This window comes from Tinamus guttatus, unplaced genomic scaffold (genome assembly GCF_059628265.1).
Source record: "Tinamus guttatus ecotype Peru unplaced genomic scaffold, ASM5962826v1 Tinamus_guttatus_pri_ptg000322l, whole genome shotgun sequence".
Lineage (NCBI taxonomy): Eukaryota > Metazoa > Chordata > Aves > Tinamiformes > Tinamidae > Tinamus > Tinamus guttatus.
The window spans coordinates 257,093-272,836 of NW_028288856.1; the positions used below are offsets into that span (position 1 = coordinate 257,093).

Consider the following 15,744-nt stretch of genomic DNA (forward strand, 5'->3'; position numbering starts at 1 on the left):
TGAAATTACACATCTCTCTTGTGACTATGACTTACACATTAAATTGTGACTATGGCAGAGTCGGGGGGAATTGAGGAATTATGCACATCCAGCTGGTGTGTTAATTGTGTGCCTTTTATTCAACAGCAACATTAGGAATATAAAACCCTTTTCAATAGTTCTCTGAAAGCCTTTACAAGTAATAACATTTATGTAAAACTTAAGGTCTGAATGCTCTGTGTTTATGAGGAACTGGATATTATCATATTAAAATTGTTACTAATCCAGTGACTGAATATTTGTTCTGAATCCTGTCAATACTCTAATGGCAGTAGTCTTGGAAACTACACATCTGCCATGGGATTAATTACACACATAAAACATTATCTTTTCCCCACATCTCCTATGAGGTAGGGAGTCTGCTAGAATGATTAATGGTCCTGTATGACATGCAAAGGAATAAATGTAAATGTTACCCAGTGGATAGAAAGATCTTTTCCTGATTCATATTAGAACAAGTTGAAGGACCTTAGTGGTGCAACATTATTCTTTAAGGCCTGCAGGCAATGTTAAGAAAAAAACAAATCCACAAATTCTGCAAAATTTGCTATTCAGGTGAGAGAATTACTATCTCACACAACATTTTGAATTACTTTGAACATAGGAGCATGTGCATGCACATACGTATACAGGCATATTAAACAAGTCCCATAGTAGAGGAAGGACCTTGCCTGCTTTTTGTAAATATTGCTGGTTCTTTGTGGGCTAGTCTTAGATCTAGACCATTAGAAACTGCTGAATTTTGTCTGTGGGTCGTTTTTTGGGCACGGTGCGTGGGGGATACTTCTCGTAACACGTCAGGGAGGCATGGGTTCAGCCGTGATAGAGTATAAAGAAAATTGGAAGAAATATTTCCAAGATGTCTCATAGTTTACAATTAAAAATAACAGAGCAGAGTTCAAAGGTGACATATCAGGATGAAATTAAGGCCATGGTCAGACCCAAGCAAGCAATTAAGCAAGAATTATAACAAATATAAACTGGACATAATCTATTGATCATGTCACTTCTCCACTGTTTATCACTTTTTTTGATGTCCTCTAAGAAAGACCCCAAGCGGTCCTCCACGCTTTTGGTACTGAAATTTGAAACACTGTGTTACAAAGGCCAAGCCCTTTTCTTATCCCAAACCATGTGATTGTTCCTGCTAATTCATAAATCCTTCATCCAGAGGAGCACATTTTTTGTTGTCTTTTAAAGTGGTGGCCAAACTGAATTCCAGACTAGCTTTAGCCTTTCTAATTTCCACCCTACATACCCTAGCAACATCCTAGGGGTATGTCACCAGGACCACTGAGAGATGACGGAGAAGGGCTTGGTGAACATGTCTGCCAGCTCCTTCAGAAACCTCGGGTGATCCCATCTGTCCCTATAGACTTGTGGGTGTCCAAGTGGAGTAGCAGGTCACTGACTGTTTCCTCCTGGAATATGGGGGCTTTCTTCTGCTCTCCATAAATGTCTTCAAGCTCAGGGGGCCAAGTTCCTTGAGGAGAACTGATCTGGGTGGTAAACATTAAGGCAAAGAAGGCATTAAATATCTCAGCCATATCCTCATCCTGGGTGACAATGTTCCCTGACCCATCCAATAAAGGATGGAGATTCTCCTTGGCCCTCCTCTTCTTGTTAATGTATTTGTAGAAACATTTTTTGTTGTCTGTTACAGTGGTGGCCAGATTGAGTTCCAGACGATCTTTCACCTTTCTAATTTCCTCCCTACATATCCTAGGAACATCCTTATACTCTTCCTGAGTTGCCTGTCCCTTCTTCCAAAGGTGGTAAACCCTCTTTTTTTCCTGGAGTCTCAGTGATAGTTCCCTGTTCAGCCAGGCCGCTCTTCTTCCTCTCTGTCTCATCTTTTGGCACATGGGAACAGCCTGCTCCTGCGCCTTTAAGATTTCCTTCTTGAAAAAAGTCCCACCTTCTGGGACCCCTTTGCTCTTCAGGACTGTCTCCCAAGGGGCTCTCCCAACCAATGTCCTAAACAATCCAAAGTCTGCCCTCCAGAAGTCCAAGGTAGCGGTTTTGCTGATGCCCCTCCTGACTTCACTGAGAATTGAAAATGCTATCATTTCGTGGTCACTATGGCCAGGACGACTTCCAAACACCACATCTCCCACCGGTCCTTCTCTGTTCACAAAGAGCAGGTCCAGCGGGGCTCCTCCCATGGTAGGCTCTCTTACCAGTTGTGACAGGAAGCTATCTTCCACTCACTCCATGAACATCCTAGAGCGTTTCCTCTCTGCCGTATTGTAAGCTCAACAAACATCTGGTAGGTTGAAGTCTCCCACAAGAACAAGGGCTGCTGATCGTGAGACTTCTGCCAGCTGCTTCTAGAATGTCTCTTCATTCGGATTGGTGGTCAGCACTACCTCACCTCCTTTCCCTCTTTGCCTGTCCCTTCTGAAGAGCCTGCACCATCCATTACAGCACTCCAATCATGACAGTGGTCTCACCATGTTTCAGCGATGGTGACTATGTCATAGTTTTCCTGATGCACTGTGGTCTCTAGCTCCTCCTGTTTGTTGCCTATGCTGTGTGCATTGGTGTAGATGCACTTCAGATGGGCTACTGAGCTTTCACTCAACCCTGACATGCTGTCCCTATGCTCATCCCTAGTGATCCCAGTTTTATCCTCCTACCCCTTCATACCTAGGTTAAAGCCCTCTCAATGAGCCCCACCAACTCCTGGGCAAGGATTCTTTTTCCCCTGCAAGATAGGTGAACTCTGTCTGTCACCAGGCGGCCTGGTGCTGTGTAGACTGCCCCATGGCTGAAAAATCCCAAAATTCAACTTATGACACCAGCCTCAGCCATCTGTTGAGCAGGTGGTTTTTCCTGTTCCTCTCAGCGTCCTTCCCTGACACTGAGGGGATAGAGGAGAACACCACCTATCACTTTCAACCTGGAATAGTAATAGTGGGTAGTAGTCAGAGGGCCGCACAAGACCTGGGAACCTTCTAGAGATGTCCCTTACCCGGGCCCCAGGGACACAACATACCTCCCTGTGGGAAGGGCCTGGTCTTCATATTGGGCCCTCTGTTCCCCTCAGAAGGGAGTCACCCACAACCATTACCCTTCTTTTCTTCTTAGTAGAGGCAGCCTTAAGGTGTGGGCTTGACTGCCTCACCCTAGATAACCCCCTAGATGGACCTTGGTCTGTGACCTCATTTGTCTGGCCCTCGATTTCCAGGACCTCATACCTATTGCATATGGTCGCCTGGGGAGGTGAGGTGGGCTGGGAGGGGATTCTCCTGCCATCCCGAACAGGGACCTGTTTCCCTTCTTGCTCATCTCTTAATTCTGCCCTCTTCCCCCCTACAGCAAGAGGGTAGGGGATCCTCAGGTGAGTTTGGGGTATTCTCCAGGTACACTTCCTGGGATGATTGCAGAGTGTGGCTCCACCAGTCTCTCTCACACTCCCTGATGCTCCTCAGCCTTTCTACCTCCTCCTTCAGTTCCACCACCAGGCTAAGCAGTTCACCCACCTGCTCACACCTAAAGCACATGTTGTCTCTGCTACTCCCCAGTAACATGGAGAGCCTCAGACACTCCCCACAGCTGGAGACCTGAACTGCTGCATGTATATGTGGCAGTTCAGTCTGTGTCGCCACAGTCTTCCTGGTGCAGGTACCAATTAGAGACCATGGCTTTGGCTGATTCCTCACTGAGGGAAAAGACCGTGGGGAGAGCTCTCTTCCTGAACCCGGAGGAGACTCCTTGAACCCTGCCTGCACCTCCTGCCTGCGCCAACTGCCGCGCTAACTGTGGCGCCACACCCTGGCTGACGCACCACACTCTGTTTGCCCACTCTGTTCACCGTGCTCCTGGTCCATGGAGCATTAAATAACCTAAGTGGAATTAGAAGATTTACAAATGTTCTTCTCAGTGTTGTGTTAAGTTAAATCTTCCCCTGTAATCTTCCTTCCAACCTCTCACACTTTCAAGTTAACTTTTAGAAAGGGAAAGAAAATAGTAATGACAGAATTGGTGCCCATATCTGTTACCTTCACCCAAGCAATAGAAAAGATCAGGCAGGGTCTATCTGTCCAGGTAAGACAGTGATTTGATTTCAAACACTAATCTCATTTACTCCAACACCATCCCCATCGCCTTCAGAGGTCATGCGCGAGCAGCTCAGAGGGAGGGTCAGACCTGTTGGTAGTGCCCTGTGCATTTACAGAATGAGCACTGAGGAGTGATTAATGCAAAGTAGATATGTTGCACTGGTAAAAATGCAGAATTTATGTTGGTGTAGCTCCATTCAGTTAGGCGAATAAAACATAAACCCATTTCGTGACAGTTTACTTTGTCTCTGTTAAAGGGTTGGGTAAAGAACAGTTAGCTTAAGTTACTCTGGTTCCACTGAAATCAACAGTTTCACATCAGCAGAGGATCTGTCTCCAGCATTTTTGCTTACAATTTTATGTCAATATACTTATGCTGTTAAGAATTTCTTTAATGCACAGAATGCCCAAGTCTCCTATACTCTTCAATCTTCAGATCTACTATCACGTCAATATACTAATTCAGACTAAGATGAGTTTTGTGTATTATTCTTATGATGCATTCATAGTGTGCAGTGTAATTGCATCTTTGGAGCGGATAATGTTTTTTTATTACCTAAAAAAACATTTGCTGTACTGTATGGTAATATAATCATTGTTTTATGTTGCGAATACATGACATTGTATATAGTGGTCTAAATTCTACTGTCATTTAGAGTTTATGAAACTGAGCTGTCCTGTTGCCAGTTTCCATCCATGCACAGTAAAAGTAAAGCTACTAGAATTAACAGAGTCCCTTGGTTGCAACTAAGACCCATTTTTGGCCATTACATGTTATTGGCTTCTGGACTATATGAAAAACTTTGGAATTCTAATTCTGAGCTGGAAGACACCTATGGAGAGCAGAAGGTAATTCTTATTAATTCAGGAGGAAATGGTCAATGACCTGCTACTCCACTTGGACACCCACAAGTCTATGGGGCAAGATGGGATCCACCCGAGGCTTCTGAGGGAGCTGACGGAAGCGCTCACCAAGCCACTCTCCATCATCTCTCGGGAGGTCCCAGACGATGGAGACTTGACCCATCTACAAGAAGGGCTGGCTGGAGGATCCAGGGAACTACAGGCCTGTCAGCCTGGCCTTGGTATCAGGGAAAGTTATGGAGCAGATCATCTTGAGGGCGATCACACAGAAGGCATGGAACAACCAGGGGATCAGGCCCAGCCAACATGGGTTCATGAAAGGCAGGTCCTGCCTGACCAACCTGGTCTCCTTCTATGACCAGATGACCCACTCAGTAAATGAGGGGAAGGCTGTGGACATGGTCTACTTAGACTTCAGGAAGGCCTTTGACACAGTCTCCCACTGCCTTCTCCTGGAGAAGCTGGCAGCTCAAGGCTTAGACAGGTGCACTCTTCGCTGGATGGAGAACTGGCTGGATCGTCGGGCCCAGGGAGTGGTGGTGAATGGAGTTAAATCCAGCTGGCGACCGGTCACAAGCGGTGTTCCCCAGGGGTCAGTGTTGGGGCCGATCCTCTTCAATATCTTTATCGATGATCTGGATGAGGGGATTGAGTGCACCCTCAGCAAGTTTGCAAATGACACCAAGCAGGGAGGAAGAGCTGATCTCCTTGAGGGAAGGAAGGCTCTGCAGAGGGATTTGGACAGGCTGGAGACCAACTGTATGAGGTTCAACAAGGCCAAGTGCCGGGCCCTACACTTTGGTCACAAAAACCCCATGCAGCACTACAGGCTTGGGGCAGAGTGGCTGGAGAGCTGCATGGCAGAAAAGGATCTGGGGGTGCTGGTCGATAGCTGGCTGGACACAAGCCAGCAGTGCACCCAAGTGGCCAAGATGGAAAACAGCCTCCTAGCTGGTATCAGGAACAGTGTAGCCAGCAGGACCAGGGAAGTGATCATCCCTCTGCAGAGGTATGTCCCCCATGTGGCACTGGTGAGGCTGCACCTTGAATACTGTGTTCAGTTTTGGGCCCCTCACTACAAGAAAGACATGGAGGTGCTGGAGTGTGTTCAAAGAAGGGCAACAAAGCTGGGAAAGGGGCTGGAACACAGACCTTATGAGGAGCAGCTGAGGGAGCTGGGGTTATTTAGTGTGGAGAAGAGGAGGCTCAGGGGAGACCTTATCACTCTCTAAAACTACCTGAAAGGAGGTTGTAGTGAGGTGGGGGTCGATCTCTTCTCCAAAATAACTACCGATAAGACAAGAGGAAATGGCCTCAAGTTGTGCCAGGGGAGGTTCAGGTTAAATATTCGAAAAAAAAATTATACACAGAAAGAGTAGTCAAGCATTGGAACAGGCTGCCCAGGGAGGTGATGGAGTCACCGTCCCTGGCCATGTTCAAGAAACATGTAGATGAGGCACTTTTGGACATGGTTTAACAGGCATGGTGTTGAAGGGCTTACGGCTGGACTCGATGATCTTGAAGGTCTTTTCCAACCATTTTGATTCTATGATTCTATGACATGCGGATAGCGGGAGTGAGACAGACAGACAGAGAGTATGAGAGAGAGCAAGATAAAGAGCAAGAAACAATGTGGGGGACAGATAGAGTAATAGACACACAGAGGAGGAGACAGACACAAACAGAGACACACAGCAGCATACACAGTGAGCAGGAGTGACACATAGTCACAAAGAGAGTGAGAGTGACACACAGCATATGAGAGAGTGCAAGCAACACAGAGCAACACATAGAGAACCTGATTGAGTGAGACCAATACACAGAGTGTGAACACCACAGAGTGAAAGCGACACAGAGAGGGTGAGTCCACAAAACAGCATGCATAGGCAACACACAGAGCAAGCGAGAGTAAAAGGGACACACAGCAAGAGAGACTGTGACACATGGTGGTACACAGAGAGCAAGCGACACAGACACACAGAGAGCGAGAAGTGAGAGCAGGTGAGAGCTATACATAGACAATGAGCACAAACAACAGAGAGCCTGAGTGAGTAAGATTGACACAGAAAAAGTGAGAACAACATGCAGAGAGCACATGTGAGAGTAACAAACAGTGAAACAGAAAGTGAGACACACAGAGAAAGTGAGACAGACAGAGAGAGAGAGAGAGAGTGCAAAATGGACAGTGAGCGCAACATTGACAGTGAGCCCAAGCAACAAAGACAGTGACTATGAGCAACAGAGTGCAAGAGAGTGAGAGAGCATCAGACAGAGCGAATAAGTGCCACACAGACAGAACACCAAAGAGAGAGAGAGAGCAGGCCACAGAGAGCACGAGAGAGTGCATCAGAGAGGCGGGGAGAGAGAGGGAGCATCTTAGAGATTGAGAGACAGCAACAAAGAGAGAGTGAGAGCACCACAGAGAGAGCCACGCAGGGAGTGAGAGTGCTACACAGAGAGCACAAAACATGGAGAGAGAAATAGAGACACACACACACACAGAAAGGGGGAGAGAAAGAGCCATACGGAGAGACAGAGACAGGCACACGGACAGCGAGTGAGAGAGCGTGACATAAAGAGACAGAGTGACACAGAGAGAGACAGAGAGACCACGCAAGCATCCCAGAGACAGTGAGCCAATGCCACACAGAGTGCATGCCACAAAGGGATAGGGAGAGAGAGAGCATCACAGAGAGAGAAAGCATGCCATATAGAGGGAGAGAGAGTGCCACAGAGAAAGAACAAGAAAGTGTGCCACAGAGAGTGCAGAGAGGGTGCCACAGAGAGACAGGGAGAGGGTGGGCCAGAGAGACAGAGAACGCCCACCACAGAGGGGGAGAAAGAGCAGGAGCACCACAGTGGGAGAGAGAGAGTGTGCCTCACAGAGGGAGAGAGCTCCAGAGAGAGAGAGAGTGTAATAGAGACAGAAAGCACCACACAGTGAGGGAGAGAGATACTGCTACAGAGAGAGAGAAGGAGATAGAGAGAAGGGTGAGAGAGAGTGCACACCACAGAGAGGGAGAGTGTGCCACAGAGAGCGTGAGGGTGCCACAGAGAGAGTGAGAGAGAGAGAGTGTGCACCACAGAGAGAGCATGCAAGTGCCACAGAGATCATCCCACAGCAGAGAGAGGGGGCAGGCCAGAGAGAGACAGAGTGCTCACCACAGAGGAAGAGAGAGCATGCACCACAGGAGGAGAGAGAGAGAGAGCATGTGCCACAAGCTAAACAACAATAAGATCCCTTCCAATTGCTAGATTTTAAACTTCTATAACTGTGTTACAGCTGTGCAAAACTAATGATGCTTCTTAAGCATGGAAACTGTCAAATAGTGGAGTTTGAGGGGTTATATTCCAACTACCAGGAGTAACCCATAGTTTCATATCCTAAGAAAAGACCATAATAGAAGCTTGAATCATGGCCAAAATGTATGGCAGAATTAAATGAGGCCAACAAGACAGAAGGAATGCAGATATAGTACACAAAATGTGGACGGGAAGGTCAACAGGTTCTTAACTGCAGATAATCAAACTTAGCTGGAGTTCCCAGCAAAGAGAAAATCTCTGGTAGAAAGAAACCTGCTCTCCCAGTCAGGCCAGAGTAATATAGCAATGCAGCAGATGTCATCCTAAAAAGGATGACCAAATATACAGATATATGATTCTCTTACTGAGTCTGACTAAAAAAATGTGTATCTTTGTCTAAATGGCAGACTATTCTTGTCACTAAAGGTCCCAAGTTCAGTCTCTAGAAAAAACTTATACAAATATTGTTCGCTAGTCAGTAGCTGAGAGTCCACCCCATGAGCCATCACAGAAACTAGAATTTGAAAAGCTAAAAGTCCACTTGTAACTCATTATTCCTTATGCAATTTAACAGTATTATGTAGATTTGAGTTACTGAATAGGATGATGCACATATGGAATTGGAGTGAACCACCAATCAGTCACAGACCTACCCTCAGCTGATCATATTAACAGAACCTTTTACAGACAGAGTAGTCAAGCATTGGAACAGGCTGCCCAGGGCAGTGGTGGAGTCACCGTCCCTGGCAGTGTTCAGGAAATGTGTAGATGAGGCACTTAGGGACATGGTTTAGCAGGCATGGTGTTGAAGGGCTTCCGGTTGGACTCAATGAACTTGAAAGTCTTTTCCAATCATTATGATTCTATGATTCTATGATTAAGCCTGAGAGAAAAAGGCCTGAAAGAGGTTGCAGAGAGAAAGACAGAACAGAATTAGATTGAGAGTGTAACTTCTTTGACAGAAAGGGAAGATCTGAGGAAAAGCTTCAGTTCCACAAGACTTTGCACAAGACTTTGTACGTCTCTCCAAGTGGAAACTACCTCACCACCCTCAAGTCGTATGCCCTGTTGTATAACATAAGAGACAGCTGAGTGACCAAGAATGTAATTCACAGTAGTTAGTATGTAGGCAAGAGCGCATGTTAGGTGATCTTATGAAATACCTGTAGGACAGACCTAAATCTTCTCTGCAAGGGGATAATAATCTCTATTACTTGATTTTCACTATTTTCAGAATACAGGCTGCCCAGAGAGGTTGTGGAGTCTCCTTCTCTGGAGATCTTCAAAACCCGCTTGGATGCAGTCCTGCGCCACGTGCTTTAGGTGTCCCTGCGTATGCAGGGGGGTTGGACTAGATGATCTCTAGAGGTCCCTTCCAACCCTAAGCATTCTATGATTCTATGATTCTATGATACATACGCACATATACATGCACACACACAAAAGTAGTGTTTGCCTAATAACCTACCAATTTGCATATGCACCAAAGAAATGGGAATTCAAATCTTCTCAAGGAATAGATTGGAATCAGTGTGTGTCCCATTCCCAGTTGAGTACGCTGACCCCTGTCTTTATATAGGTTATCGATTGCCCCCTCAGAATATAGTGTTTAACCACAGCAAGATTGCTATATCACAAAATCCATAAAAAATAAAAAAGGAATAAGCAGCTTTAGGAAACATAAAATAAATAAACAACAATAGATTGCCCTAGGCACCTCTTTTTACTAATTTTGGTTTGTTGTTGTTCATGTCAGTTAGGTTCAATGAACTAGATTTCTTGTAATGCTTTACTTTCTTGTGTGACACCTTCAGAACTAGCTGCCAATTTCCTGTGTTGTCATTAGAGTTTTAGTTCCATATGTGAGTGCAGAGTGCAACTCGTCTTCATCTTTGAAAGATCCTGGAGAACGGGGGAGGTGCCGGAAGACTGGAAGAAGGCCAATGTCACGCCAGTCTTCAAAAAAGGCAAGAAGGAGGACCCAGGCAACTACAGGCCAGTCAGCCTCACCTCCGTCCCCGGAAAAGTGATGGAACGGCTCATACTGGCTGTTGTCTCCAGGCACATGGAGGACAAGAAGGTACTCAAGAGTAGTCAGCATGGATTCACCAGGGGGAAATCATGCTTGACTAACCTGATAGCCTTCTATGATGAAATGACCGGCTGGATAGACGAGGGGAGAGCGGTGGATGTCGTCTATCTCGACTTCACCAAGGCTTTTGACACCGTCCCTCACAACATCCTCCTGGGCAAGCTCCGGAAGTGTGGGATAGATGAGTGGACAGTGAGATGGATTAGGAACTGGCTGGATGGCAGGGCCCAGAGAGTGGTGATCAGCGGTGCAGAGTCTAGTTGGAGGCCTGTGGCTAGTGGGGTCCCCCAGGGGTCAGTCCTTGGTCCAGTCCTGTTCAATTTATTCATCAATGACCTGGATGAAGGCACAGAGTGCTCCCTCAGCAAGTTTGCTGATGATACCAAACTGGGAGGAGTAGCCGATACCCCAGAGGGCTGTGCTTCCATCCAGAGGGACCTGGACAGACTGGACAACTGGGCGGTGAAAAACCTCATGCATTTCAGCAAGGCCAAGTGCAAGGTCCTGCACCTGGGGAGGAATAACCCCAGACACCAGTACAGGCTGGGGACTGAGCTTGTGGAGAGCAGCTCTGCGGAGAAAGACCTGGGTGTCATGGTGGACGACAAGTTGACCATGAGGCAGCAGTGTGCCCTCGTGGCCAAAAAGGCCAATGGGATCCTGGGCTGCATTAAGAAGAGCGTCTCCAGCAGGTCGAGGGAGGTGATCCTGCCCCTCTACTCAGCCCTGGTGAGGCCGCATCTGGAGTACTGTGTCCAGTTCTGGGCTCCACAGTACAAGAGGGATGTGGAGCTGCTGGAGAGAGTCCAGCGCAGGGCCACAAGGATGATCAGGGGCCTGGAACATCTGCCCTATGAGGAGAGGCTGAGGGAGCTGGGCCTGTTCAGCCTGGAGAAGAGAAGGCTGAGAGGGGATCTAATCAGTGTATATAAATACCTCAAGGGAGGGAGTGCAGAGGACGGTCATGGTATCTTTTCAGTGGTGGCCACTGATAGGACTAGAGGAAATGGCCGGAAACTGAAACATCAAAAATTCCATAGCAACTTAAGGAAAAATTTCTTAACAGTGAGGGTGACAGAGCACTGGAACAGGCTGCCCAGAGAGGTTGTGGAGTCTCCTTCTCTGGAGATCTTCAAAACCCGCTTGGATGCAGTCCTGTGCCACGTGCTTTAGGTGTCCCTGCGTATGCAGGGGGGTTGGACTAGATGATCTCTAGAGGTCCCTTCCAACCCTAAGCATTCTATGATTCTATGATTCTATGATTCTCTTATATTTCTTTCAGCTAGTTTGAAATGATGCTTGGAACAAGGCCAACAGCAGAACCCTCTACATGTAGGTGTTTCTTCTGTGTTTTGCCTCACAACATTTTCAGAGGGAAATTGAAAATGTTGCCCGTTTCACCAGTTTGTAAAAATATGCTAATTAGAGCTGTCTAAAATGTGACAAAAATTTCAGGCAGTTAAAAAAAAATGAGAGAGAGATAATGAGCAACAACAAGAGAAACCTGCAATTCACAATAATTCCTATAGGTCTTTCTTTGAGGATTAAGAAATACCTTTAGGGCTTTAGATACAGAGAGTTGAAGGCTGCTCCATTTTCTTTTGACAGCCCTTTTTCTCGGAGGCAACTGTACAAAGCTGATTTCAAACTCACATGAATTCCTATTTCAGTGACGTTCTCCTTGGATCAGAAATGCTTTGGGAAAATCTTGGCCCCAGTAAAATCAGCAGGAGCTTTTCAGACCTTAAGTGGGACCATTTGAGTCTGGTTGACTATAACAGTGAGCAATTGAACAGCCAGGACCATGTTCTGAGCATGTCCATGCTCATCCAAGATGTGCACTTGTACTTTTACTGTGTCAGGACACAGATTCTCACCAGAATAGCTTTTCATTCCTTTTCTCAAGCCTATAATATTTGCGTTTATCTGCAAAGAGTTGCAGAATAATCTCACAAAACTGAGAGACTGGGTGATAAAAACAGCAGATGAAACTCAGTGTCTATAAATGCAAAGTAATGCACACGCAGAAAAGAAGTCCTAATTATACATGTACAGCAATAGGTTGTAAACTGGCTCAGGAAAGAAGGCTTCTCATTGTGAATAGTTCTATAAAAAGTCAGTTCAATGCCAATAGAAAAAGGCAAGTGTTCATGTTAAGAGCTATTAGGAAAGGCTGTGAAAATAAAACAGAAAATCTCTTTATGCCAATGTATAAAAATCTGCTCTATAGTCCCTTCTTCAACATTGCAGAAAGTATTTTCTCTGTCTCACAAAGAATGTAGTCAAATGGATACATAAAAAAGGAAAAGCAACAAGAATTATCAAGATAGAAAAACTATAATGGATAGCATCTATCCAAGAAGAAAGAAAAAAAGGATGAATTGGATGAACTGGATGAAAAAAGGATGAATCTTCAGCATATACAGCAATGAGGGAAAAAAAAAAGCAGGAACCAAAATGCTAAGTTATTTTAGGAAAGGTACAAGAAGTAAAATTGAGAGTGGTCTAATGTTATTTTAAAAAACAAATCACAGAAATTCTCTTCTTTTGAACACAATGTTCTGTTCTGGCCAACCTATCTCAGATGAGAAAATATCATATAATAGGAGAGAAATGAAAGACTCTAGGAAAGGGCAATGGAAATGATTACAACAGAAAATGCTCATTGAAACAGTTATTTAAAAGAGTAAGGGTGTTTAGTTTAGGAAGGAAAAGAAATAAGAGATGACATAATAGACCATAATAGACATATGTCATAAAACTAATGGAAAAGGTCATCTCGTTACTCCACCAAAACTGAAGCAGAATACTCTGAAAAATATTAGTTCTATATTCAGAGGAATTGCTAAGAAGAGTTGTTTTTCCTTTCAGGATTATTTAACCCACCTGATTTAAAACCACCATATGGTCAGACAGAGAAGGGAAAAAGGATAAAAAATATGTACTGAGTGAATCAGTATTGTGTAGCATGATACATAGCTGGATTTTGGACAGAAAACAGAAGTAGAGAGAGACGATAGATTCTTTTATAGATATGAAAGTACTTAATACCAAGCCTTTCACTACCAGAAAAAAAAAACTTCTGTGAACTGATCTTGTACATTGAGTATTTGACTTCTATGTTAAGTTTAATTACACTATCCATGCCAGTTGCAAATTCTAATGTTATTTCTTTGAGGAATAAGGAACATATTTCTATGCTGTTGTATACAAATCTGGAAGGGAAGTGGTATTTTTAGGTCTAGAACTGTTTTATTCGTGTTGATAGCAGGCTTGCCCATGGCTTCAGAAGTATAAGATCAGGTTTATAGAATACAGTCATTCTGAGGGAGAAAATAAAACAAGATTAATTCTCTCTATCAGTAATGGCAGTGTCTGAATTGAAGCATCACTTCCTCCAAGCTCAAGATGGGTGGATCCCTATGAGTAAGAAGTCAGGCAGGGGGGCAGGAGGCCTGCGTGGATGAGCAAGGAGCTCCTGGCAAAACTCAAACAGAAGAAGGCAGTATACAGAATGTGGAAAAAAAGAGAGGCCCCTTGGGAGGAATATAGGAATGTTGTCAGGGAATGCAGGGATGCAACAAGGAAGACTAAGGTGCATTTGGAATTAAATCTGGCAAGAGATGTTAAAGATAACAAGAGCTTCTTCAAATATATCAGCGGCAAAAGGAAGATTAGGGAAAAGGTGGGTCTGCTGGTGAAAGGGGTGGGTGCCCTGGTTACAAAAGACACAGAAAAAGCAGAGTTACTGAATGCCTTCTTGGCTTCAGTGTTTACCATGGGCAGCCCTCTGGAATCCCAGACCCTAGAGACAAAAGAAGAGGTAGAGGAAGATTGGGTCAGAGAGCTCTTAGGGAAACTTGATACCCACAAATCCATGGACCCCAGAGTGCTGCAGGAGTTGGCAGATGTTATTGCTAAGCCACTCTCCATCATCTTTGAAAGGTCCTGGAGAAAGGGAGAGGTGGATGAGGAGTGGAAGAAAGCCAAAGTCACACCAGTCTTCAAAAAAGGCAAGAAGGAGGACCCAGGTAATTACAGGCCAGTCGGCCTCACCTCCATCCCTGGAAAAGTCATGGAACAGCTCATCCTGGCTGTTGTCTCCAAACCTGTGGAGGATAAGAAGGTGCTCGAGAGTAGTCAGCATGGATTCACCAAGGGGAAATCATGCTTGACTAACCTGATAGCCTTCTATGATGGAATGACTGGTTGGGTAGATGAGGGGACAACAATGGATGTCATATATCTGGATTTCACCAAGGCCCTCACAACATCCTCCTGGGCAAGCTCCAGAAGTGTGGGATAGATGAGTGGACAGTGAGGTGGATTGAGGACTGGCTGGCTGGCAGAGCTCAGAGGGTGGTGATCAGCAGCGCAGTCTAGTTGGAGGCCTATAGTTAGCAGTGTCCCCCAGGGGTGTTGCAGATGGGCTCTGGATTCGGCAATAATCACACAAAATGAGGTGGCTATGTCGAGCCTTTATTAAGGTGAAAACACATTAAAGAAGCAAAGTATGGATAGTTACACACGAGGTAATACTTGCCAGCAGAACCCTGAGACCGAACATCCTCTCGAGCTGGCAGATTAGAGGGTTACTGACAGGCTCCTAACTTGGTGGGCATCCCCGCGGAGACAACATAGGACTCAGTGTTAGGAGGTTTTTTTGCTCGCTGCATCCTGCCACGTAGGGCCAGTACATGCCAGGAGGCTGGCCGGGGGGTGGACAAACTCTACCTTCAGTCACATAACCTTCCCTCCTGGGTGTGCATGTGCACAAACCAGTAGGGGGTCCCAGCCCTCAGTCTGAGGGTCCTGCCTTCCTCATCTTCTTCCTCCTTCCTGGGTGTTTGACCTTAAAACCAGTTTAGAGGACATCTGCGATTAAGTTGGCTACAAGCCCAGTCGAGCGGCTGCCTTCAACTGGTATTGGAGGGGATTGGTTGTGAACCTGGCTGAGCAGCTGCCTCTGTGCTCCTTATTGCTCAGCCCAGGTGGGCAAACATCATCTTTCTCAAAGTTTTGCACAATAGTTTTATGAAGTTACAGATCATACAAATTTCCACCTCCTATACAAGGGGTCAGTGCTCGGTCCAGTCCTGTTCAATTTATTCATCAATGACCTGGATGAAGGCACAGAGTGCTCCCTCAGCAAGTTTGCTGGTGATGCGAAACTGGGAGGAGTAGCTGATACCCCAGAGGGCTGCGCTACCATCCAGAGGGACCTGGACAGACTGGACAACTGGGCGGTGAGAAACCTCATGCAATTCAACAAGGCCAAGTGCAAGGTCCTGCACCTGGGGAGGAATAACCCCAGACACCAGTACAGGCTGGGGACTGACCTTCTGGAGAGTAGCTCTGCAGAGAAGGACCTGGGTGTCCTGG

The 15,744-nt window shown here is 45.8% G+C and overlaps 1 protein-coding gene and 1 pseudogene across 1 annotated transcript; one reads left to right on the forward strand and one right to left on the reverse strand.

Annotated features, from left to right (window-relative positions):
• Positions 1 to 2,688: 2,688 nt before the first annotated feature.
• Positions 2,689 to 3,545, reverse strand: LOC148593932 (uncharacterized; annotated as a pseudogene).
• A 3,600-nt stretch (positions 3,546 to 7,145) lies between these two features.
• Positions 7,146 to 11,653, forward strand: LOC148593933 (uncharacterized). Its single transcript, XM_088529020.1, has 3 exons — positions 7,146 to 7,170; positions 10,673 to 11,286; positions 11,645 to 11,653. The coding sequence occupies exons 1-3, from the start codon at positions 7,146 to 7,148 to the stop codon at positions 11,651 to 11,653; spliced, it is 648 nt and encodes a 215-aa protein (XP_088385146.1).
• Positions 11,654 to 15,744: the final 4,091 nt, after the last annotated feature.